The sequence below is a fragment of the Ursus americanus genome, chromosome 18 (genome assembly GCF_024610735.1).
Source record: "Ursus americanus isolate L20-20 chromosome 18, mUrsAme1.1.p, whole genome shotgun sequence".
Taxonomy (NCBI): domain Eukaryota; kingdom Metazoa; phylum Chordata; class Mammalia; order Carnivora; family Ursidae; genus Ursus; species Ursus americanus.
The window spans coordinates 46,330,906-46,354,755 of record NC_142144.1 but is presented as its reverse complement, the minus strand read 5'-3'; the positions used below and the strand labels follow the sequence as shown (position 1 = coordinate 46,354,755).

Sequence of the window (23,850 nt, the reverse complement as noted above, 5' to 3'; positions counted from 1 at the left end):
TATCAGGAACGCTGGAAGCCAATGGGGAAAGCTATATCGGTTATCAGTGTTTTACGAAGAAATGTTGAGGTCATTTCGGCCGTCAGGTTTGCATGCCGATTTATGCTGTGTGTCCTGCAGGGCAGGGCAGGAGAGCTGGACTTGCAACTGAAACATGGGAAAGAAGGCCCCGAGGAGGTGCAGTACAAAAAAGGCACAGCCTGGCTCTGGTAAGGGGACAGCATCCCGCAGCTCATTGCTCATCATGGGAAACAAACGACGAGCGGGGAGGGGCCCACTGTTTAAAGGCTTATGTGGGGAATTTTAACTTGCATACATGCCCGAAGGTGAAGAGACTAAAGCTCTGATAGGTGGACTTTCCAGATCTAACAACTAGAGCTTTATTCGTAAATTTTAATTATTTTTAAAATGGTTTTCTAAAGCAGTGTGGAAATGGGTTGCTTTTCCCTTTTCCCCCCTGTAACTGATTATTTCATATGCTTTCAAAGGAGAAATTCTGTTTTTCCCACTCAATTCATTGCCTTCATAACAACTCCTGTTTCGTCAAGGAATACCCTTCCACTCCCGTGCTCCCCCCTCCCCAAGACATCTTCATTATTAGGAGCAACTTTAAGGCGTCAGGGTTTTAATTTCTTTGGCAGACATCCCCAAGCGAATTCCTACTATATTAGCTAGAAATGTATAAGCGCTGGCACATTAAAAGCAATTTAAATTATTACATGGGTTAGGAAGAATACCTTGTCAGATTAATGTGGCAGCCACCTAAATCGCGGTAAAGTGCCTAGAACCTAAATTGCTTTACCTGCAGCCACCAGGTTTCTTGAATCTAAAAATCTGTTCAAAGCTTACTGGAGTTTAGGTTTTTGTTTACTGATAACGGGCATTTGTAGAAAAGCAGAAGCTGTGTGCACGTATGTTTAAGTAATTCTATTGTAAGTTACATTTTCTAGATTAACTTTCAAAGTAGGAACACAGTTTAAAACATTAGGACATCGAATTTAAGATTAGAGGTTAAGAATTTGGATTTCGCTTCCCCCTTTGTGATTCTCTTTTACGTATAGTTGAGGTTCATCTACTAAAAATGATCATTTGGTGGGGGTTGTATATTGGCTATATTCTCCAAAATATTAGAGATGGAATGAAGAATGTGACAGAAAGGTGGGTGTCCAGGGTTACTCCAAGATTTTGACTGTGAGTAACTTAAAGTATGAACTTCCCACTTACTAAGATGGGAGGACAATAGTCTGTGTAGGGTAGGAATTAGGTTTGGGACTTGCTAATTAGACCTCCAATTTGGAGATATCAGGTAGGTCGTTGACCATATGAGTCTAGAGTTTGGGGATGAGGTCGGGGCTGAAAATATAAATTTGGGAATTACCAACATATCAACTGCCTCTAAAATCATGGTGCTCGATCAGATCACCTAAAGGGAAGAGAAAAGGTCAGAGGACAGAGCCTCAGAGCAGTTCAACATTTAGACATGGGGCAGATGAAGAGGCACCCAATAAAGCGCAGAGAAAAGTAGTGGTCAGTGATGTGGGAGGAAAACCAAGAAAGAATGGAATCTGAAACACCGAGGGAAGAAGATGTTTGGAGACAGGAGAAACCAGTTATGTCAAAGGCTGCTATGAGGCTGCAAAAGGTGGAGACGGAGAATCAGGAAAGACTTAACCTCTTGAAAGTCCTTGGCGGCCATGACAGGAGCTGTTTTGGTGGAGCTGTGGGGACAAAAGCCAGATTATAGAAGGGTCTAGAAAGAGTGGAAGGAAATGAGCTCTTTTAAATGAGTTCTGATGTATGAAAGCAGCGAAATGGGGCAATCGCTGGGGAGTTTTTTCTTCTTTGAAGATGGTAGACACCACAGTGTGTTCACCTGCTAAGGGGAGTTATACAAGTGGAGAAGGAACATTTGGTGGTACAGCAGACAGAAGCAGGTAGGTAAGAGGTGGGAACTAGCCCACACATAGAAGGTTTGGCCCTACACAGAATTATAGGCAGGTCATCATTTGTAAATATTCCACATTGACCAGTAATAAAACCCGCAGTGAGTTCACTGTACTCCATTTAGGAAGCCTGAGATAGGACAATACATTTTAGAGAAATTTATTGTCGAATAGTTTTATAGAATGCAAGTTTATCGTCTGTAGGAGCAATGTTTGCAACCTTTTGAAAAACTTGGCTCTTAAGATCGAGTCATTCTCAGAGTGCTGAGAGCTAAGATTCTTTAACATTTCCAGTGAAAATAAAGCAGCTATAACATTTGCAAAATTTTATATTTATAAAAAGTTTGAACTTACGAAACTTAAAGTGTATAGTGAAAATATCGATGATTGCTTCTTCAAATACGGCAGTCCATGGTTGTTCTTGAGCTCAAGGCTTTTATGTTGAAAAGACATTTTATCTGGTGAATATTTGAATTGGGTATGCTATCTTCCAGTCCACACGTGTAATTATTTTCTTTCGGCTCCAGAGTGATTTTATAACCATTTAAAATTTTATTTTCTATACACACTTAGTGACTATTCCATTATCTACGATTTGGAAATAGTAAATTGCTATTTTAGTGAGCTCTTCTGCAAAAAACGAGAGAATGTCTTAGTCAGTTTAGGCTGCTATAACTAAAATACCATAGATTGGGTGGATGGCTTAAACCACAGAAATTTATTTCTCACCCTTCTGGAGGCTGGGACATGCCAGTCAAGGGGCCAGGATATGTTGCGCTGGTGAGGGCCTGCTTCCTGGTTTGCAAGGGGCTGCCTTCGCCTTGTACTGTCACGTGAAGGAAGGCAAGCATTGTGTCTCTTCTTACAAGGGCACTCGTCCCACTCGTCCCACTCATCCCACTCATGAGTGCGCCACCCGCACGACCTCCCAAAGGCCTCACCTCCAAACGCTCTACAGGGAGTGTTAGGATTTTAATATATGAATTTCCAGGGAATACGGACATTCAGCCCAGAGCAGAATATAACATAAAGGATGCCTGTGTAGCCACCACTCAGTTTAAGAGGTGACATAACTGCCCATGTGTCCCTCCTTCCCTGCCTCCGGTAAGTGACCTAAGGAATAGGCAGGGGAGAGTCTTTGAAGTAGAGCTCCTATGCCAGGTTTTTCACCTTACACTAAAACTCCACATACATTGTTTTAGGATCTGGAGTCTTATCAATTGACAGGTAAGCAAAAAGATTGGGTTCTTATCCCAACGTAAACTCCCGCACCTATTTTCAATCTGTATTGCAGGGTCCGAGACATGTTGACTGAGGAGATCACCAAGGCGGCGGCCAAGTAAGATCCATTTATTCTCTTACCAAAAATTTTCTTTAAATTTTTTTCCCCCAGCAGGTGCATACCATTTCTCCCTTTAGAGTGTATCCCAACTTTAAGAATTTTGAAGGATTTTTAAATTATTTTTTTTAAATCAGTTATTATCCTTTCTCATGTTAAGTTAATTCTTAAGTTAATGTCTTTTTGTGAGAAGACAGAGGAATCAATACAAACATGACTTCTACATCAAGAGTCACTGAGGTCGTGCCCTTGTTGTACACCTGACAAAGTGCCCCGTGCTTTGACTTAGATTTAAAGGATTCTCATTTGGGTTGGGGCGGGGGCGGGGGCTGCTGAGGGAAGGAGAAATTCTTGCTAATGTGAATTATGTGGGTTTTACAAATAGGTTATTAAATCTCAACTGCGAGCCAGGAAATAAATCAAAGTAGTACTTCCTTTCATTCCCTTTGTGTTACTGGGCCCAGGGTATCTAAAAATTGAATTTTTAAATACCAAAAACGAGCGTGAAGGCCCATGAAAATGGCAGTTTCAATCATATCCTTATGGTTGTTTTAACAAAAATAATGAGTATTACCACCTTGAGGCTTTTTATTTATCTTAAGCCAACTCTCAACAGAAAATTATACCCTAATGAACTTGCTTGAACAATCTCTTCAGGTTTCTTTGCTAACAAGCTGAGTAATTGTTTCTGGCAGTAAGTTACATGTCAGTTACGGCCACTTCTCCCTTCCACCATCACCTTTAGGGCTGCCCTTTCTGTAGGACTTCCTTTTTTCTTATCCGCTAAATAACATGGATTGACCTTTGACCTAGAGGGTTTCATGTGTCCACATTATCTAGACATATTTAATTGCAGTATAGTTTATCCCTATCATGTCCCAGAACCTTCCGTGACTAAATAGGTTTTGCCTTTAAAAAAAAAAAACCCGAAAACAAAGAACATAATCTACCTCAGAGTTCGCTTTCTACCAGTAATTTCTTAAGCAGGCACGTAATCGTGAAGTCTGATCATAGTACATGATCACTACTCAGCCTCATGTCTTCTGAATAAAGGGAGATAGAGATGGTAATCCTCCCCTGCACTCAGTTCTGTGGGAGGCCCTGGGAAATATCTGTTGACATATCTGTTGACAAAATGAAAACTAAAGTACAGAGAGGCTTCGCTAGGGACTCATTTGTGTCTGCTTATCCAGTTTGGTGAATTGCAGACACAGTGGGGGAGCTCTCAGCTGCATATTGGAGGGGAGGGGGTGCTGGGTCGGGGGCTGCCTTTGACCTTTACCTTTCATAGTTTGTTCCATTATGTAGCCTACTTATATCCTGTTAAAAAACAGTGCTCTGACATTTGCAGCAAAAAGACCGTGAACACTGAAGAATCTCGTAGCTTTCTATTAGACTATAATTTTGCCTCTCTAGTAGCTTTTGCATTTTCCATTCTAAAATTTTATTTCAACAAGATTTTAATCTTCAGATTTGCAAAGCATCGTTTCATGACTAATACCTAAGAAGAGTGTGTTCACATTCTCAGTGGTAGGGAATAAAAATAATTCATGTTCTCATGGTGCTAAACCTTTTCATCAAAAATTTCTAAGTATTTTATAGACCTTATCTTATTAAAGCAATGCTGACAATAGTAGGTATGACAGCAAGTGAGGTTCGGAGGCTGAGAGATTAATGATAGTGTAGGGGGAAAAAAATAACTCTGCTGCCCTCTCTTTGCTTTTTGCCACTGGCTTCCTCCAACCATGGGAGGACCCCCCCCCCCCCCACCTGCTGCCAGCTTAGCCTTCGCTTTCCTGGATCATGGCTGCCACAGGCTGGTTTGGACCATTGTAAGACTTACTTTGTTCTGAGCCCTAAGTTAAATGCAGGAAGTAAAACACCAGTCACAGGATTACACTGATTTGCTCATTTAAGAGCAGTTTTAAAGCATCAAGGATAGGGCTAAGGGACAATCAGAACACAGATAAACCCTGATGATTGATGTAAGTTTATTTTCATTGTTATTAATGAAATAGATCTGAACCCAAAGATGAAAATCCCCGAAGGACTGGGTCACTTTACTAATATGTAATGTAATACTTTGTCCCTAAGAAAGCATCATTGTAGCTCATCCTTCCCTGTGCTTTTTAATTAGGTTAATGGCATCAGTTTGTTCCAAAGGACAGTTTAATTAAAATGCTAGTGGTGTTGCCTAGATAAATACTGTACTGATGCTGACATGTTATTATGCAAATTAGTTACTACTGCCCGGCTGGTAGGGGATAGTTATTTGATCCACAAGCTGATGAGTTTTTGCTGAACCGTTTTTAGATTTTCACCTGGCCGGCTCCTCGGTGAATTTGTTTCACTAAATATGTATCGAGCGTCTCCCCTCCATAAATCACTGTGCTAGGCATGCAGGGACTGCAGAGTTGACCAAGACCTAGTCACAGTACCTGTGTGAAGTGTGCGGCTTGGCCCGAGCATTCATTGTGCGGACTGTGACTTATTTTTTCTATTCAAAGATTAATGTCCAAATATGCATTTAGTCTGCAAGCAATGGTCTAATTTCTAGTGGCTTTAAATACATTTTTCTCCATTTTACAAGAACAATACATGTCCAGGAGTGTCAGGACCAGTGAAAGTTCTGAAACAAAATCATTTGGGGGCTCTGTTTTAAAATGGAGACTAGATGTTCTTCCAGAATTTCATGGTTACAAGAGGACTTTTCATGTCATCTTATGTAATATCCTTGTTTTAAATGATTTGGTACCTGATTTCTGGTGACCATCTGAGTTTTTCTATAGGGTGATAAAAACTAGGAATTGAATTGTCAGATCACTGAGAATTTGAAAATCTTTTTTTTTTTTTTTTTTTAAATGTAACTTTAGGGATTCATGGCCGATTTGTAGCAGGACAGGCTTTGGGATATTCTCAGCTAAAGGAAAGAGATCCTATTAGAAATAGATTTAATTTTGGTTTTGCTAAGTGATATTATGGCTCGGGTGCCTCGGAATGCCCAGATCTTGCCGTGCTCCCTGGTGTTTTATTATTATCTGTAGGAGTTCACGGTGATCCTTCCTGCAGAACTCTAGCAAACCTTGGTTGAAGGCATCGGCTTCACCTTCAGGTCTTCCTCCTATTTTCTCCCCTCACCCCATCCCCCAATATAAACATTGTTGTGTGATCAAAGAATGGCAGGCCTTGTAGAGGAACGAATTAAGCAGGAGTAGACAGAATGAGCAAGTGCGCAAAGGAAGACTTCACTGAGTTTGACCACCCCAAGGTGGGGAGAGCAGGAAGGCGGGAGGGATTCACTGAATAGGTAGTTGGAGGAACTCGACCATGGCAAGTCCTGAATCCCATTCTTACCCAATGGAAACAAACATGCAAGAACGTGTGTATATACTCACCTTTGACTCCCCACTAACTCACAGGTTCCGTCATCATCGTGGCCTGGGACCGGAGGTCCTTAGTTTGCACGGGGTGTGGGGCTGGCAATCTCCTCACCCCACAGATCTGTTCCGGTCCTGCACTGGGGTGAGCAGGAGTCATCCTGGCACGTACACACAGGTCAATGTTCAGGTCTTGAGTCCAGGTTTTGGGAAACGGTCTCTGTGTTTATGGGAACCCACAACCAGGACAGAATGGAACCATCCGAGGGCTTGGGTACTCTGTTGCCCGGGTTCCGTTATGACGGAGGTGGCCAACCAAGAGCATCTAGTCAGTGTCCCACTGAAGATTTTCTTCTACAGAATCACGTTGGAATAATGGAATAATATTAAATGTTCATTTTCAGGTGGTAAGTATATTTTAAAAGGTTCAGTTTTTTTCATACTACATCCAGAAGTCATATTTAAGCTTTTGTTGCTAATAATAGAAAAAACACCATTTGGATAATAGGAGAGAGCAACTCTCCATCCAGGTAGTTTAAAAACAGCCCCCCCCCTTTTCTTGGCATCTTTTCTAGGGTCTCTAAGTTATATCACAAACCACCTTTAAGGTTGCTGGGTTTGGCATCTCGGGGGAAAGAAGGGGAGGATAATAATGATCATAATAAGTGTGGCAGGTCGCTGTCTAAGTGGCTCACGAGAAGCTGCTTCCACACGCCAGTGCCCGAGAACAGCCAGAGGCCGGTTGCATTCTACTGCGTTCATTCACGCACCTGGCTCCGTGTTTGCAGTACAAATCGATAAAATCCGTATTGGCCAAAGATGAGGTGGAAAGACATAGGTTACGAAATGCCACGTCCAATGATGAAATAAAAGCTTTAGGAAGAAAGGACTTCGATATATGAGCTTAGATTTGAAGGTGACACAGACACAAAAAGCCTAACGACCATACCCGTCCTAGGAGAGTGAAAAATCAGAGCTGGCGTCAGAAGAAGGGAAGAATATCAGGGCACAAGCAGACATGAAGCCCTGTGAGGGAATGGACGTGCTTTTTGACCTCATCTGCCTTCTCTGTAATAATGCCTTCTCTTCTCCCGGCTAATGCCCCCAAATCCTCTCTTGGAATTTTTTTCTTTTTAAACAGGGAGAGCCCAGTGGTCAAGGGCAACGCGCTGTTAGCCTTAAGCAGCCTCGCTGTCGTCGTATCCAGACACGAAGCCAGCCTCTCCTCGGACTCGGACGGGGTCCCAGAGGTGAGTTAAGGGTGACTTGAGCCAGTTGGGCAATGTTTGAAAAGTGAGCAGCCTCTGTAAGCCTGGCCCTGAATTTATGAGGTTCAAGCCAGTGCCTGCCGCGCACCGAGTCATGCTACTTGATGGTCTTTGCACGGCGAGCTTGAGGGGCTCCTCAGACACTTTGCCTTGCTGCTTTTCTGTTTTGCTTTCTCCATCACAGTTAAGTGGTCATTTCCATTTGAAGGTACCAATTTTATGCAACAGGGGTTGTCTTTTTGTGATTACATCAGTGGTAACCAATCTTAGGAGGTTAACTAGGCTTACTGAAAGTGAACAATGCTGTCAAAAAATGATAAATAAGCAGTGTTTACTGACTGAAAAAAATTGTACTTTGCATTTTAATTGTAGATGTCAATGACAAAGTGCCTATTCATTTTTGCAAGGCATTTATTTCTTAATTAAACATGTGGCGAGCTGGCCAATGTTCATTTCCAATGTACTTTTTCGGATAATTCATATCTGTCAAAATAGAAAGGCATGGATTTATTCTTCTTTTAAGCCCCATTATCTGGTAGCTATCATTATCTGGAGACAATATAGCCGAGTGGTTAAAAAACATAGGCTTTGGAGTGGAAGAGTCCTGTATGAAATCCCAGTACTTACACTTACTAGCTCTGTGGTCTATTGTTAGAACCTCGTCTTGCAGAGCCTGTTCCCCCATCTGTAAAGTGGGGATAAGGGTCCTCACCAGACAGGATTGCTGTGAGGATCAAATGAATGAATGTGTAGAGCTCAACAGCTGGTAGATACTAAGCATTCAGTCATAGTAACCATCGTCTGACTTCTTGCTGCAAAAACCGGGCTTTAGTCAATGCTGTTCAGCCGGTCTCTGTTCCCTCAGTGTGTCTTATGGGCCATCCGTACTCTTTTTTCATGGTGGAGTTTTTTGGTTGCAAGCAAAGGAACCAACTCTCATCTAAATAAAAAAGCAGAAGGATGTGGCATCCAGAAGCCCATGGAATTGAAGGCAAAGCTGAAAACTGGGTTTGGGGAAGAGCATAAGGCACAGGAAGCAATAGGAGAACCGTCATGGCAGACGACCACCACTGGGATGGATCCGCTCTGATCACGTACTATGCTCGCGTCACTCAAGGGTTAGGGTCCCATGGGTCTCATGCCCACCCCTTGGGCAGGTCAGATGGGTACCTTTGTTGAGCATTTAACCAAGTTTCAAATCATGGAGGAGGGAATTCTCCAAAGGGTGCCATTACCAGTAAACAAGAGAATAGAGGCCGTGTGGCAAAAGCTACAAATGTATATTACTCTTGGGGAAGGGAAAGAGGCCAAGCAATTATTGCATGAAGCATAGAAGTGTAGTTACCATGGGAAAATTTGACTTTAAATGCAGGATTTTACTTTAATGATGAGAAAGATGTTTTATATCCTTGAAAGAGCCATGGAATCCTTTAGCAGAGACAACGTGCTGAGTAGACTCTATGACCTAAAAACTTAACGTGCCTTTCTAGGGTCCCTGATTTGGGGCGTTCGTGCAGGGTATTTGCCCCAGCGGTAACCAGGGGTCTAGCTGTGAGTCTGAGTTCCGGACAGTCTTATTCTTCTGTATTTCCCCACCCCTTTGCTCTGGGCTGTAGCACATACTACACGAAACATCGAGAAGCCTCACGACCCAAAGACGGGGCTCTGCTTTCATTCTTCATCACCGTGTCTTTGGTTGGTATTCAGTACAAACTCAAGACCTCGTTATTTGATTAAAGTTGAAGTTTTCAAACTTTGTTCAAATCTGCATCTGACTAACAACCAAAGATCCCAGGAAGAGGCCTTCTTTGAGTCAAGGCATGAATTCCAAGGATGCTTCACACCGCACTGACCTTTGTTGTTTGCCCCACCTGAGTGTGACCTTGTGAGTTAATGGATGCTTTTGACATCCACGGTTCATGAATGATTTTCAAAACCAAGATCTCTTTTTAATGAGTTGGGTTTTGTTGTTGTTTTGGGGTTTTTTTTTACATTCTCTTTCCTCTTCTTTTCCCAACTGAAGTTCATTTATGCTTTCATACCTAATTAGCGAGGCAAACGTTGTGATGATTCAGAATGATAAATCTATGGTGATAGTAAGCAGAAATGCTAAAGACGGTGATGAGAATTTTGTAGGCTGCTTTATTACCTCCTTTGTGAAATGGCAAGTCATAGAAATGAGACATTTTGAGTTTTTCTCTGCACGTCTCTCCTTTAACCCCCATGTCACCCTCACTAAACACAGGCGGGCAGTGGAGAGCTCTCAGACACGGTCTGTTTTGCAGCCCCCGTCCTCTCACCTCTGCTTGTCTTGTATAAAAGGTAAATCTTATTCCAGTTGGGGCACAGGCTGAGGCTGTTTATTTGTCAAATATCTATCTGCCTCCTGAAGTCCTGGTGGGTGAAGGTTACTTTTTGATAATAGCACTTTACTCCTTAATACAGAAGGGGGTTGTGCCCCGGATCTAGAAATAATATTTAGGTTTTCTTTTTTTTCCATTTTCATTTCATGTTTTTCCTTTTTTTTTTTTAAGATTTATTTATTTATCTGAGAGAGAGAGAGAGAGAAAGCAAGCAGGGGAGGGGCGGAGGGGGAGGGAGAGAGAATCCTCAAGCAGACACTCTGCTGAGCACTGTGCCCGACAATGTGGGGCTAGATCCCAGGACCCCAAGATCATGACCTGAGCCAAAATCAGGAGTCTGGACGCTTAACCGACCGAGTCACCCACGTGCCCCTCATTTCATGTTTTTCTTCGTCTGCAGGTTCAGCCTAATTTCCTTTCAATGAAGGAGTGGGTTTCCATGGTGTCTGATACTCTCCTGGTCATTGTGGATAGCCATTACCAACCCAGAGGACAACTTTTCTCCTCGTTTTATTATGTAAGTCTGAGAAATAAAATTTAAAAAATGTTTGGAAAAGTCAAAACCCATATTGTTCACATGAAAGCCATACCATAGTGTAATTATTCTCAGTCTTAGCTTAATGTTGGACTCACCTGGGGAACTTGAAGTGTGTGTGTGTGCGTGCACACACGTGTATGTATATAAAATCTCTCTATAGATAGAAAAAAATAAATACCTGTAGGCCTCTCCTCTGATTTAATTGCTTAGGAACGGACCATGGGCATCCTCAGTATTTCGAAGGGTTTCTAGATTATTCCCATGTGTAGTCAGAGGCAAGAGCTACAGCTGTAGTGAAAGAAACGTTGGTTAAAGATTGGGGTCCCTGAGTTTCTAGTCCTAGTGTTTTTAAATTCCAGGATATGTGACCACAGGCAGTGCATGTAATCTCTTTGGACCTTTGTTTCCTTACGTGTGAAAGGAGGCAAATTGAACAATGTTCTCTCTAGCGATTATAGCCCCAGCTCTACCCCTTACTGGTTTTGTGACTGTTGACCTGATATTTCACCCATCATTTTTACTTTCCTTACCTGTACGATGAAGGTAAAAAATTAATGCTTTGCCAACTTCATAAAAGATTTGCGAGGATCACATGATATAACCAGTGGGAAAATGTTTTGAAAACTGTGAAATACTCTGTACATACCAAGGAATATTGTTGTTGCTCAGAAAAAAGCTCCTGTCACTTAGTCACTCTTTTTCTTCATGCTGATATCCTAAGATCTGAAACAAACTGAAAACACACTTTTTTTGGTTTAGGCTTTATTTCCCCTTCATTGGCTCTAGTGCATGCCTTATTTCTGTATCTGCCCGGATTTTTTTTTGGTTCTGCCTATCACTCTCCACTGCTTAGGGAATTACAGTGATCATGGGACAGTCAGCTGAGTGGAAAAGGATTATAGTCGATTTGAATAAAAATATAGCACAGGTCGTGAACTGTTGCTAAGATCATGAATTGAGCCTGAAACTCCATTGCCTTGTCTTCTCTGTACAGCATTCTGCGTGCCTCTGTCCTCCTGCTATTGGGAGGACCTGGTACGTATTCCTCTGGGCCTCGGAGTCTGGAACTAGGATTTGTAACTATACTTGGGGACAAACAAATGACTTGCAGATAATACAGAATTAAATTGGAAGGTAGATTTTCCTCAAGTCATTGGATTATGACCATTTCTTTGCTGTCAGCAATGTTCTTACTCCTTTAACGATGGATGAAAAGCTAGTTTATATTAGAGGTCTTTGCAATAGCTCCCTGGTTCGGATATTCACCAGGACAGGGTATTCTATGAGATTTCTAATCACGCTGCTTAGTTCTCGCAAACCAAGAAAAATAATCTCCTTAGTAGCCAGCTCAGGTTGCCGCTTACCTTTGTGATTTTTGCATTATTCTGCCTCTTCAAAGCCCTGATTCGAAAGTCACTCTCTCGACTTCCCGACTTCCCGTGTTGGGGCAGCTGGGTCACTTTGAATAGTATTGTCATTGCAATAATGCTCTGTTAACTTGAAGAATACCTTAGCACATGTTTGAGTTTTGTCCTTGAAGTACTAAAGCTTAGAGAGCAAATGGGTACAGAATTAAACACACTTTTTAATGTGCTTTGATTGCAAGGGACAGCCCAGCTTTATGGTGTGTCTGAAAATTTGAAGTGGGTAATAGTGTGGAATGAGAAATGGGCTTTCTTCCCCCACTTGAGACATATTTATAACTGTCTACCATGTCTGTTGGAGCTCCCTAACGTGGGATTCTTGTAGAAGTTCTTCCATACTCAGCTGCCCTGCCATTTTATTAGGGCTGTTATTCATTTCTTTTCCCATAATTACAATATAGGAAGGAGCGTATAGAGCTCTCCCATTTCGTTTTGAATAGCTGGTTATTGCTTTGTAACCAGAGGCTTTTAGGATTTCAACTTCCTTTTTAATTAAAAGGAATTAACCCCCTGTAGGAAATAATCCATCTACTGGGAAGCGTTCCCACCAAAAATTTTGGGACATCTGCCAATAGATCCCCGTGCTGAACTGAACTTACACTTCTTCCTTCGTACTAAACTTTAACAACCAACCCCCCCACCACCACACACACGCTTTCTTTCTTCCCTGGAAAACTGGCTTTCTGGACGTTTATAGTGTGGCTTGGTGGTTTCTCCAAGCTTGGGTAACTTCACTTCAGGTTTTGTTGTTTTGTTTTGTTTTGTTTTGTTTTGTTTTTTAGTAAACACATGTGGGCTTTCAAAACACTGGATTTTTTTCAGGCTGTGTAGTCAGGGAATTCACACCCTGTAAAAAAAGACTCTTAATTTTTTTGTTTTCAGATTTAAAAGGATATTATCAATCAACTGATTGTTTAGTAGCAAATTGCTTCAGGAAGGAAGGGTGAAAAGGGGACCTACCCAAACACAGAAATGGGGTTTTTTAAATGCTATTTTTGATTGGCGGGGGTGGATCTAAGAGCCGCTGATGTTGTGTGGTGCTTCTGTGATAGGTATGCTTCCTTCATGTTTTAAACAAAAGGCCAACCCCTGTTTTCTTCCTTTGGCATGTCCTAGAAATCCTATTCTGGTGAAAACACAGCTAGCGCGATTGCCCGCTCCGCTGCTGCCACGGCTTTGTCTCTCCTCGTGCCAGTTTTCATTATTTCTTGCAAAGAGAAGGTTGAGGAAATCCTAAACATGCTGACTGCCAGGTTACCTGGGAAACCAAGAGCCGATGAGTCTCAAGCCGTGCAAATCCACATGGGCCTTGCTTTGGGGATGTTTCTCTCTCGCTTGTGTGAGGAGAAACTCAGGTACAGTTGATGAAAATACTCCTCCTTTTCGTCTTTGTGATGATGTAGGCAGACGATGCGATGCACGGGCACGAACGTTCACGAACATTCTGTCTGAGCGATTATGTGGTTGCTAAACTTTTTGAAATGGGCACAGCGACCCTTTCTTGTCCTTTGTGAATGCATCTGGCTTTCCAAAATGCCATCACGAAGATATTAGTGTATTTTTAGGGTTGCTCTTACGAAGGTGATGGTGACTTGAACACCATTCCATGCTTCTGAAAGCTCTGGATATGTCCATGTAATACATTTGAGGAAAAGTGTGGTCTTGCAGGGCTAAAAATTAAAAAGCTGCTTTCCGCCCCCCCCCCCCCGGTTTCTAAGGGTGAAAATAATTGTTGATCTTTTATTGATATTACTATAAAATGGGAGGAGAAGATTGGAGTATCCCTGCTGCCTGAGGGCACTGGGAATCACCTGGGTCACCAGAGAACTGCATGTACCCAGTTTTAAAGATTGCTTTTATCCTGTGCCCTAGCTACATTTTTATAATCCTTAAACAAGAGTCTTAATCTGTGTATATTATACTGTGTTCTTTATTCCATTTGCTCAGTTTTGGGCTGCTGACTTTATCCTTGAATGGAGCTAACCGAGTATCAAAGACCCAGGTGGAAAATTCCACTAGATGGGAAAGTTTTCTTGTGCATGAATCTGCCTTGGTTGTGTTGTCCGTTCTATTTATTCTTTATTTTGTAACACGTCTTGGAATTTTATATATCCAGGTTGATTGCAGTGTGGTACAACATGAATATTTGAATATCATGAATATTTAGATGTTCACTGACTTGGAATTCAGCCCCATTTTCCCCCCGCACTGGAAATAGGATAGTTGGGAGAGGCATCCTGTTGTGACGTTCGATGTCCTTAAACTTCCCTGGTTGGCAGATTTTAACGGTCTGTCCAAAGCCAAGAGACGGTGTCGATGTGGGTAAACTGGATGACATTATGCTATATTTAGATTTCAGTTTGAAACCAGTGGTTAAGTTTGCATTTGTAATTTACATAGCTTTGTGCAAACACCATTATGTGAAACCTTTATGAGAACTGCTATTGATCTAGGGAAATACTATCTTTCAGATGATCATTTGCAGCTCTTGGAAACATCTGTCAGATGATTGGGAAGATTGGCTTCGTCTTTGTGATCATAAATGAAAACGTTTCTAGAATGTTCATTTTGTTCTGTTGACCGGCATTCGTATTTATAGGCCTGGTTCTGGACATGAACAAAAGGCTGCCCTTTGCATGTGAATTGACTGTTACATATCTCGTGTGTGTGACAGAACGCAACATGTTTTTTAAAGACTTAAAACTTGAAAGCGATTTTTTTTTTCCCTTTGCTACTATGCTACAAATGGCAGTTTCTTCACCATCTGTGTTCATGCTCTTTCTTCAGTATCTTTCAAGCAACACGTTTTACAACTAAAAATGAGCCATGGCAGTTTAATTCCAGGCAACTCATTTCATCCTATCTTGGCTCTGGCTCCCCTCTTCATTAGTTTAGGATGAGATGCTGCTGGTTTTAGGGTTTGACAAGCTTGCACTCGAGGTTAATTTAATCATGCTACCTGGAGAAACCTGAAGGATTCATCCCAGTTCCTAGATTACCTTCTACCCCTGTCTGTCTTACTTGACGTGGCACCTGCAGGAGAGCCTGGGGACGGACACCAGGAAGCTCTTGCCAAGGCCGAACGGCCTCAGAGTCCGTGCGGATTTTTAATTTGCTCTAATGATCTGTTTGGACAGTGTGCTTCCTCTCTTGGCCAGTGTGGGGTGCTGTAGGTCCTCGTGTAGTTATTCATGTTTCCCACCTTCCTAATTTCTCAGAGCCAAGGAATCTGAAATATTTGCCTTTTGGTGCTGATAAGTATTTTACTAAATAATGACAGTGTCACTCAAGAATGACATTTTTGGAGGAAGTTTCCATTTTTCTAAAATTAAGGTCATGATTTTGAGGGCTGTTGACTCCGAGTCATCGGCGACATCCAGTAAGTGGCCCCGCACGACCCACCCCCCCCCCCCAGGGATATAGGACTAGGACAGTATGTTGGGCTCAAGATGGAAAAATCAGCTTGTAGAAGAGAATCATGACAATCCATTTTTTGCCATGGCTTATGAAAAAGTCGCCTGAATTTCAATTCCGGTCTAAAATTTATTCAGAAAAGCATATTATTCCCAAGCTTGCTTCTGTCATAACTCCCAGAGGATACTAGTAGGATCTCTTCAGCATTTGTTTAGGATAGTTATTTTACTCCAGAGAACAACTATTACAGGACTTAAAGCTATTAAAACTGTGTGTGTGTGTGTGTGTGTGCGCGTGCGTGCGTGTGCATTCGCTAAATGCAAAACGTAATCCTTCACCTCAGGCCAAACCACTATATTCTTGGTTTGGGAGACAGTGTTTAAAGTGTCCTGTGGCTGGTTGGCATTCCTGGGACTGCATTCCACTGAGCATGGTCCGAGGGAACAGCAATGACAGTTGACATGTTAGGAACCCCCGGACAGTCAAGTGTTGGTGACGAAGCCCATAACTCTGCCTGAAAAAGTTTTCTTTTACTGTAGAAGTCCTAGTTCTCACCAAGACCATTGCAAAACCACATCAATTACCCTCTAACGGCAGAAAAATGTATGGCTGGGTTCCCCCCCCTTCTGAAAAAAACAAATGTAAGAAAAAAGGAATAGAACAGCCTTTACAACTGAGACATGAAATCAGAAGTAACAGTCTTTGCAAGAAAGAGATTTGGAATGATTATTGTTAATTTCAGCTTCATGGGTTGTTAAATATTCCCAAGAAAATCACGTTAGCATTCTTAGAAATGTTTCTGGAATTCTGATTTTGGTTTTTATTTTTCAGTGGTTTAAAAGTGGAATGGGCTGAGGAAATACAGAAGTAGCAGTTTTTGAGTTTATTGGTTTACAAGTGATTAAAGTGTTCGGGAACTCAGTTATTAAATTCTCTGACTCGGTTTCTCTGTCTGCAAAATAAGTGTATGTGGGTCATCAATGTTATTGTAACTTTTATGTTTTTTTAATGAAATGAATGTTCAGTAAAATATTAAGAGGAAATATATAGTATTTTGGACATTTGAATGATTTTTAAGTAATTGAATTTTTCCTTTTGGTCTTTGCCCAGTGATATCTCTGGCCAACAGATGAACCTTCTTCTGATGAAGTCTCTGGATGCCCTGGAAAATTGCTGCTTTGATCCTAGTCTTGAATATAAGTATGTTGGTTCCATTTCCTCTCTGGTACTTGGGGATTGAATCTTTCTCTGCCGTAAACTTTCATTCAATCGTGAAATACTTGTAGGACTAGATCTTGAATTCCTTTGTAAAGAGTTTTCAGTAATAATCAGAACCTGTAGTTAAAGGTACTTGTTCTAAAAACCATGTTTCAGCAATAGACAGTTTGCTTCAATGCAAAGCAATGAATGTCATTTCAGAGCTGTCATTAAGTTATTAATACCTTGTTCTGTCTTGTACTTATCATATGAAGCTTGTATCTGGAGACTTATATGCATGCCGTAACCTTTTTAAATAGTTGAAACTATTCTTTGAATTTGATTGGACAAAGAAAACCTTTGACCCATGGTTTAGATTTCCCTTGTGAAATCCAATGACTGAAGAATCAAAACGGAAACAAATATAGGTTATACGCAGGGTTCCCAAGTTCCTCAATATTAATAGTTTATCCCTGCCCCACCGCAGACTTCATGCTTTTTAAGGATTTTGTCTATTAAACTAAATATCTTAAAAATTTATTATTCCAATCATGAAAGGTAACCAAAACAAAAAGAAATAATTAGAAAAGAATGCTTTGCACCTGGCTGTCTTCGTCGGTAGAACACGCAGCTCTTAATCCAGGGGTTGTGAGTTCAAGCCCCACGCTGGATGTAGATATTACTTAAAAATAAAATCTTTAAATAAAAAAAAAAAGAATACCTCAAAAAACTGTTAAACATACTCATTTAGTGAGACATTTGATGTTTTAATTAGCCTGTGGCTTGTGTGGAAGAATATAGTTTTATTAGGCTTCCTGAAATACTAGCACAGTCGAGGACTTAACATTATATCTTTTCGGATTTCCACGTGTTTTGGAACCTATAAGTTTAGATCCTCTGGTATTCATTGTTACTAAAAAACTCAACAAACTGTAAGCACTAACCTCCAGTTTATTAACTCATTTACTTTTCGCTGTTAGGGGCACTGCTCAAATGTGACTGTTTACATATGTGGCCTTTAAGAACTTGTGATCTAAAGTTACGTTCCTGTCATCTAACCTGTTACGTTCAGACAGAGAAAAGAGGAAGTAGTAGAAGTAACTGCATATGTCAGATATTTCATTATGAGTAGATAAAGTCAAATCTTCACTTGGTAGGTGGTGGTTATAGGACCTTCTTTCAGATGCTGGCTAAGATTAGATAAGAATCATTGACATCCACCCAGTTTATCATGAAACACTTTAGAGATGAAATGAGATGTTTTAAGAGCGCGGTTTTGCGTATGGGAAAAGAGAATTCAGTGGTAGGATTGAAGTCTCTTGAAAGTAGAAAATGACTAATGGGAGGGATAGGGCCATTTCGCTGTTACCTGGTGTGATGGACAGATATTTTGGAGCCCAATCCGTCTGTTGGTGGTGTTGCCTTTTCCAACCAAGAAGTAAGACAGAGTTCTCTCCCCCTGCCCCGCCTTGCCCCAAAGGTATTCATCGTAGCTATAGCTCAGGGGATTATAAAGCTGGGAACGGATTTGTGGATCAACTTACTGCAGGCTCTCAGCCAGTTGTAACAATCGGGAGTGATTTACAGGCATCACCTCCGTCAGTCTGCAGGAAGTTTATTTCAATGAAGGAGAACCATAGAGATAACGGAACTGTCCACAGTGTGGGTACTTATGCATGTAAACACCTCATATGTGTAAGGACGTTTCACTTTATTGTTAACTATATCGAGAAGATTCTTATTTCTTCATTATTCTTTCTTGATTCTTAACCTCCCTAATGATCAGCTGTGTTTGGGAGAGGAAAGGGTGGGCCCAGATCGGGACTAATCCTGCAGAATTAGGTAGAATAGGGTCATCAGAAATCTCCTGTCCATTTAGTAAAGTCCTGCTTGTCTCTCAGAGCTCAATTAAAAGCCCAGATCCTTCAAGAAACTCTCCATCTTCTTCAGACTCCCGTTCTTTCTGCAGTTAATGAAGTTTAGTATTTTGTCATTCCTAATGCTTCGTGGCTCTTTAGTGCTCAGGGTAGCTCTGTCTCTGGTTTCAGTTCAGCTAATACCAAGCAGCCGCGTACTGTGCTAGGCATTTTCACATCCGTTTCTCCTGTCATTCAGCCCCAGGGACAAGCTAAATATTGCTACTAAAACAGGAACACTCGTCGCTTTGGTTTGCAGATTAAGAAAATGAGTCTCGCGCAAGAGACTGGCTCAAGGTCACACAGTCAGTGGCAGCTAGGGGAGAAGCCTAGGTTGTCTGCCTTCGGAGCCATTTCTCTGTCTCTTAACATAGTTCGGTGTGGAGAACACATTTCAGTTGAAAGGAAGCAATTTGACACCTGACACTATGGTGTTTACTACTCTCTTTGACATGTGGGTATGTCTCACTAATAAAAAGAGAGGCAGACACACTAGACCCAGGCGTAAAGTATTCCCCTGACTAATGAGATTCAGGAGTCTGGGGCAGTCCTCCCTCAAGTGAAATAGTGGAAGCATTACCAGGAGGTAGTTAATAGATCTGGGAGCTTGCTACCTCAAGTGATAGAATTCACCCAGAGCAAATTCACCACGCTTCCTTGATCTAATGGACACGACCCTGCTGAGAGGACCCGGCACCTGGGCCGGTCCTGGTGTGTGGCCTTATCACTTACATGCTGCTGCCATCTAGTGGTACTTATTGTGCCATTGCAGTCCTCACAGCCTTAACTAGTCCGGCCGTCCGTCAATGACCTGAGCGTTGGTTAATTACTATTGAGCTTTTACAAATACGATAAGATCTGTATAGCACTTTGCAAAGGGCAAAGCGCTATACAAATGTTAACTGTTATTAGAACTAATTATTAGGTGGCCTCATACTTAATCTGCAGGGTTGTCCACAATAAAGTAAAGAATTAAAGATTCATCTCTGGTTAATTTTAGAAACAATTTATCATTATATCTCAGTTGATATAGCAACACACAGCAGAACTGCACAGCTTTTAAGTCTCAGATTTTCTTTTCGCCAGTGATATTTTAATGTACTTGGATAAGAGGGTCAAATAAGTAAAGACATTATAGGGCATATATTTTAAAACTCACATTCTCTGTCATTTGTTAGTATTCTTAAAGATTCATGTTAGTAATTCCAAAACCTGAAATTTATAGCTAATGTTATCATTTTTAAAAAAATTTCACCTAAGACACCACCATGGAACTCCTTTTTGTGTTGAGTGGAGAGAAAAATGTGGAAGCTACCTTTGCCCAAGTGACTCTTGGTTTACGGTTGGCAAACATATCAAAGGGGAGCTAAGATGAGGTGAATGCATAGCAGTACTGACCTAAGCACCTAGGAGAATCTTTAAGACTCAGGACAAAAAAATAAACCCATTAAAATATAGACCACTTGGAAATCAGAAGAAAATATCAGGAATAAAACTTCAGGACTATCTTCTTGGAGCCTGCTGGAAAAATGAGACAGAGTAGACGAGTTCAGAAGGTCAATAGATGCATTCACCCTAGCGTATTTATACTGGCACACATTTATACATAGTTAGATTATATATTCATATATGACCACAGTCATTGACCATTGTGGCAATGAATAGAATCGTTGGTGAATGGTAACCTTGCCCAAGAATAGTTATGCTGTGACAATATTAGGTAAATGTAAACTAGAAACCACGATATCTTTTTCTAAGCCTTTGTGCCTGTATGCCTTGGGGTGGTAAAAGAGGAGTTTTAGTCCAGGGGATAAAGATGTTTGCATGCCCAGAAGAGCCCCCAAAAGTGAGACTTAGGATACCTGCTACTTATTGGGAAAGATGAACCCCAATACTTAAGTGAGCTTTGAGAGGTATCCTTTTCCCGCATGAAATCTGACACTCCTCTTTCTTAAATTAGTCTGGCAAGACACGGAAATTGAGTTTTCTTGATTGAGTCTTGGGTAACATATTCAGTGTATTTTACAACGGGTAAATTTCGCCTCCAACTGAATATAAGAATCCAGTCTCGTTTCTGTTGTTTTTCTTGTAGATCTTCTCTCCACTGTAGACTCTCTTGGAACCCTGCGTTGGGTCAGTTCTTCAGCATTCAATAATTACTGATTGAACTCTGTCCCTGTCAAAGCAGTATGCTAAATGCCGCAGGTGCTGTGGTGAGGGAAAATCAGAAAACGTACCTGGCCTTGTGGAGCTTACAGGCTAGTGAAGGACATGGGCAGAAATCAAACAGTCCTTCAAGTCATCCTCATCAGAGTTTATCATTAAGGGACACCTGGGTGGTTCAGTTGGTTAAGCATCTGGCTTTGGCTCAGGTCATGATCCCAGAGTCCTGGGTTCAAGCCCCACATCAGGCTCCCTGCTCAGCGGGGAGCCTGCTTCTCCCTCTCCCACTGTTCCTCCCCACCTCCCTCATACTCTCTCTCTCTCAAATAAATAAATAAAACCTTTTAAAAAAAGAGAGAGAGAGAGAATTTATAATTAAAGTTATCTGAATTAAATTAGTATGGGGTGTTTTGGGAGAGTCCCGAAGAGGTTCCCTGCTGGGCCAGAGAAGGTGTCCCTGAGGAAGTAACATTTGAAATCTTAATCGAAAGTAGCAGTTAAATAGTCAAGAGGGAGCAAAAGTCAGATTTTTCAAAGTATTAATCACATTTTGTCTAACTACATCTTTGGTTCTAATTTTGTCAAATTTTTATATGCACCAGTATAGAAAGAGCCAAAAAACCCCAAAAAACAAAAAAACTTCCCTGAAGATTCTAAGTGGAAACAAAGACCATAAATCCATACTAATGAAGAGCGCCTGTCCTCTTTCAGAAACGTGATTTGTCTCAAAAGCATGCAGTGTTCAGATGTTAGATGCTGGTTTAACTGGTTGGAAATGCATTATGCTAGTTGAGCTTTGTCGTTAAGTCCCTGTAAGCCGTAACAGCAGTTCTGCCTGGCTAATGATGGATTATTACTGCAGTAGCTTCTTTACAAAGGATTCCCGATGCCAGATAGTTATGCAATAGAACCTAGAAAAACACGCTCGAGATACGGTGCCTTCGCATAGGCATTTCATCAGGGCATCCCTGCGGGGCACTGAGAGGGGCCTGGGGCTTGGCAGATGGAGCAGGAGGCTGGGAATCCAAAACCCCCGTCTCCTGGCCACGCTCTGCTGGAAACTCTCCGTATGACCTTGAACAAATCCTGTAGCCTCTCTGTCCTTTTGGGTGTCTCTTATCCTTTGTGGATGCTTCGTTTGCGAGAGGTGTTTGAGGGAGGGAACTCACATGTTCGGGAAATGATGTGAAGGTTCTTGATGCCAGCCAAGGACATAAATACTATATACGAGCAAAATGACGTTCGGGCACTGAACTATGTTCCTGGAGAAATGCCCTGGAACGGCGTCTTCAGCGGCAGATATCATGACAGGCAAGCCAAACCAGAGCTGGGACGATTTCTGAAAACCACTCAATATTTCCTCAGTTCAAAACACAACAATGATGACAAAAACTTTTTTTTTTTTTTAAGTAGAAAAATCACCCTACAGCTGCATTATCTTATCATACTAAGTAGGAGTTTTCTGGGAGAACATTTTTTTTTCTTTCAATGGGTATGTATTCTTTCCCAAGAATTGGGGCACAAAGCCTAAGATTCCAATTGAATTGTCACATGGGGTAACTTTTGACAAGCCTGTCATTTGTCCATTTTCTCTTCTGACCCAGTGGTACTCTGAGGGATCAGAGGGGAGAGGAGGATTAATGTCATTGTGCACAGACAAATACACAGTTTCTTTAAGAAATTCCACTTGTGGAAGTTGACTAGGAAACACGAAGCACTTAGCCGTTCCTCATCATCATGCCTTGCGACGTATCCCCCCGTCATTAGTCAGATGTCCTCAGCTCATATTCTCAGATGGAGTCTTTTCTGTCATGCAGTTCGTCATGGCGCACTCCACGTGCAGACACGGGGATGGTGCAGAGGCCCACAGAACTTCTCTCAGTGCAGGGATAGAGCTGGTTTGACTTGACTTCTTATTCATCCTCCTACCTCACCATAGAGCTTAGGTCAACTCTATTTCATATTTTCGTCTATTCTTCTCCAGTGGGTCCACAGCACTAACATGGGCCAGAGACCCCTGTTTTGATAAAACATTTTCCTCTTGGGGGGGGGGTTGGCAGTGGGTGTGCCTGTGGTGGTTCATGGGGCACACTTACACACCAGGCAGCAGACCGAGAATCCAGCCCTCCCGGGGCGCCTGGGTGGCGCAGTCATTAAGCGTCTGCCTTCGGCTCAGGGCGTGATCCCGGCGTTCTGGGATCGAGCCCCACATCAGGCTCCTCCGCTGGGAGCCTGCTTCCTCCTCTCCCACTCCCCTGCTTGTGTTCCCTCTCTCGCTGGCTGTCTCTATCTCTGTTAAATAAATAAATAAAATCTTAAAAAAAAAAAAAAAAAAAAAAAGAATCCAGCCCTCTTATCTCAGGTAGAAGAGCAGTAGAAACGCCCATGATGAGTGAAGAGTGAACCTCTGGTGATTTTAACACGTCTTTTTTTTTTCTTTCTTTCTTTTTTTTTTTTTTTTTTTTTGCATCGAAGCACGGGCTGTATATTGGGAGTTGGACTTGTTCTGTCCCTCATGAGCCACAGCAGCCAAACGGAGTCTCGAGTTCACGTGGCGGCATCACTTCGGAAGCTCTCGACGTACCTGGACGACAGTGGGAGCCAAAGCAGAACATTTCAGGAGGTAGGAGCGCGAGGTTAAGGCTTTCTTCCCTTTGTTGTCTTTTGTTTCCCTGTGGCCGCTTCTTTTCTACTTCTCATATTTTGGTAACCCTGAAATTAAATTTTTCCTCAGTTTCAACTGGGATAAGGAGAAAGATCTGAGTGGCAAACAGCCTATATTAGATCATAAGGTTTTCAAACTGTGCAGCTGTTTAAATCAACTCAGACGTAAATGTGGCCCATAAGATAAGAGCCTTTAGCAAATGCAAAAACCCAAGGCAGCATCTCTCGAAGGCACTTTCTAAGA

At 41.8% G+C, this 23,850-nt stretch overlaps 1 protein-coding gene across 2 annotated transcripts in view; it reads left to right on the top strand.

The window, feature by feature from the left end:
* The window catches only part of FOCAD (focadhesin), a 302,415-nt gene that overhangs the window by 231,885 nt on the left and 46,680 nt on the right, over window positions 1-23,850 (top strand). For both annotated transcript variants that reach the window (XM_045780633.2, XM_045780634.2), the window contains 7 exons: window positions 121-209; window positions 3,238-3,282; window positions 7,801-7,909; window positions 10,691-10,807; window positions 13,369-13,607; window positions 16,777-16,866; window positions 23,418-23,565. In XM_045780633.2, coding sequence (XP_045636589.2) covers window positions 121-209; window positions 3,238-3,282; window positions 7,801-7,909; window positions 10,691-10,807; window positions 13,369-13,607; window positions 16,777-16,866; window positions 23,418-23,565 — 837 coding nt within the window. The remainder of the gene's footprint in view (window positions 1-120; window positions 210-3,237; window positions 3,283-7,800; window positions 7,910-10,690; window positions 10,808-13,368; window positions 13,608-16,776; window positions 16,867-23,417; window positions 23,566-23,850) is intronic.